At 32.3% G+C, this 1,781-nt stretch overlaps 1 protein-coding gene across 1 annotated transcript in view; it reads right to left on the reverse strand.

Moving 5' to 3' along the window:
• Positions 1–1,781, reverse strand: part of LOC106532578 (desmin) — a gene marked incomplete in the record, with an annotated part of 28,045 nt that overhangs the window by 1,213 nt on the left and 25,051 nt on the right. The window contains 2 exon segments of the mRNA XM_014028676.1: positions 597–664; positions 800–947. Of these exon segments, the coding sequence (XP_013884130.1) occupies positions 918–947 (30 nt within the window).

Here is a 1,781-nt window from a genome sequence, read left to right on the forward strand (position 1 = left end):
TTGTTATAAAATGGGATTTTTATTCAAGATTTTTAACATGAAATTAAACTTTTTGAAATGTGTTTAARTAAAAAATGCTTTAGAAGACATGAAACATCATAGTATTGTTTTTTAATCAACATTTTATAAAGATCAGATCAGATCACTGTATTACTGTCTTTATGGGGACATTTAGATGTTACACTGGCAACAAGGCAGTACAGATCATGAACAAGAAGTAAAAACGCAAAAAATAGTATTCTTATGTACAAGAGAACGTATGTGCTTATAGAAACATACACTGACTATTGTCCAAGAATSGATGAAAACAGGGACAAGCAGTGTGATGTGATTATTGTAATTTTTTTATTTACTGCTTTGAGTTATTAGGCCTGGGCCTTTTTCATGTATTTAGATAAAATATAGTATATAGGTACATTTGTTTTCATTTATTATCCTATGTCAAAATCGTTTTGACCAATGTTTAAAATTCTGACTTACAAAATAACTGCATCKTTTATTTTAAAATAAAACAAATCCTATGAGAGGTTGTTTCTAAATATAGTGTTTATAGACAAGTTTGGCTTATTAAAGAAAATAACAGTAAATAATTTTACCTTTTGGAAAAATCCTGGGATTTTTGGGATTCTCACTGAGCTCTTTTTTGGGAGGTTAGCGCTGGGACCTGATGAAACACAATTATTTAAAATAAAGGCAGGATTGTTATAATGTTTTTGAAATGATATATTTTGACCAGCAGAAGTCACGAGGACTTCTAAAGACGTTGACCTTTAATGTGTAACAACAGGAAAATTCATACCTGGTTTAACTGATGCAGRCTGTTGTCCCTCCTGAGAAGTCCTGAAAAATCTTATAGTATTTAGAAAACAGCAACAAAACACTAAAAAGACTGGTTTTGACACATCTTTATGCAAACATTACCCTTTTTGATTCTCTGTCTCCTGTGTCTTCAGTCAATAGCCATACCCACAACAAAAGTGACAAAACAAACAGACAAAAACATCATTTTAGGAAAACATTTAAAAATTTTTGGAAAGTCTTAATTTATATAATGTATCCTAAACCACACAATGTTTATAGTGAGATGGCAAACACTGGGACTGATCTCTTTTTGACTACAAATGTTTTGCTTCAGGACATGAGTAGCATGTGCACTGTACCGTTTCAAACTTATTTTGTGCGCATGGTGAAGCCCGGCTCTTTCAGGTCAAAGATCAGCCAAGGTAACGCTGAGGTTGCTATAAAAACACCATTGGAATTGTGCAAATTTGACGTTTACATGTGTTGTAAATGTCATGACAATCCGTCCACACGTTTTTGAGTTACGCTGTCCACAGACAGACATACGCGACCGAAAACATTACCTCCTCGGCGGAGGTAACAATTACATTARATTTACTATATCTTGCCAATTTATTGGTTTCTGTCACTTCTTAGCTTAACATTAATTTTATTTCTCCCTGAACCCTTATTTTCATAATCATGTACCTGCAATAACATGTCATCATATTCATTGGTCAATAAATAATTGGACTTGGTTAGTCTGTGTCTTAGTAAAATTAATGGGATTTGTCTAACGACAAGAACACACGTTAATTACATCAAGACTAATAAATCACTGACTTATTGAATTTCTGCTTTAAAAAGGAAGTGGTTCCCTGATTTTTAATTATTACCGCTAAATTATAATTTTATGATACAGCAGGTAAAATAAGTATTGAACACGTCACCATTTTTCTCAGTAAATATATTACTAGAGGTGCTAATGACATGAAATTTTC

Source organism: Austrofundulus limnaeus, unplaced genomic scaffold, assembly GCF_001266775.1.
Source record: "Austrofundulus limnaeus strain Quisiro unplaced genomic scaffold, Austrofundulus_limnaeus-1.0 Scaffold795, whole genome shotgun sequence".
Classification (NCBI taxonomy): Eukaryota; Metazoa; Chordata; class Actinopteri; order Cyprinodontiformes; family Rivulidae; genus Austrofundulus; species Austrofundulus limnaeus.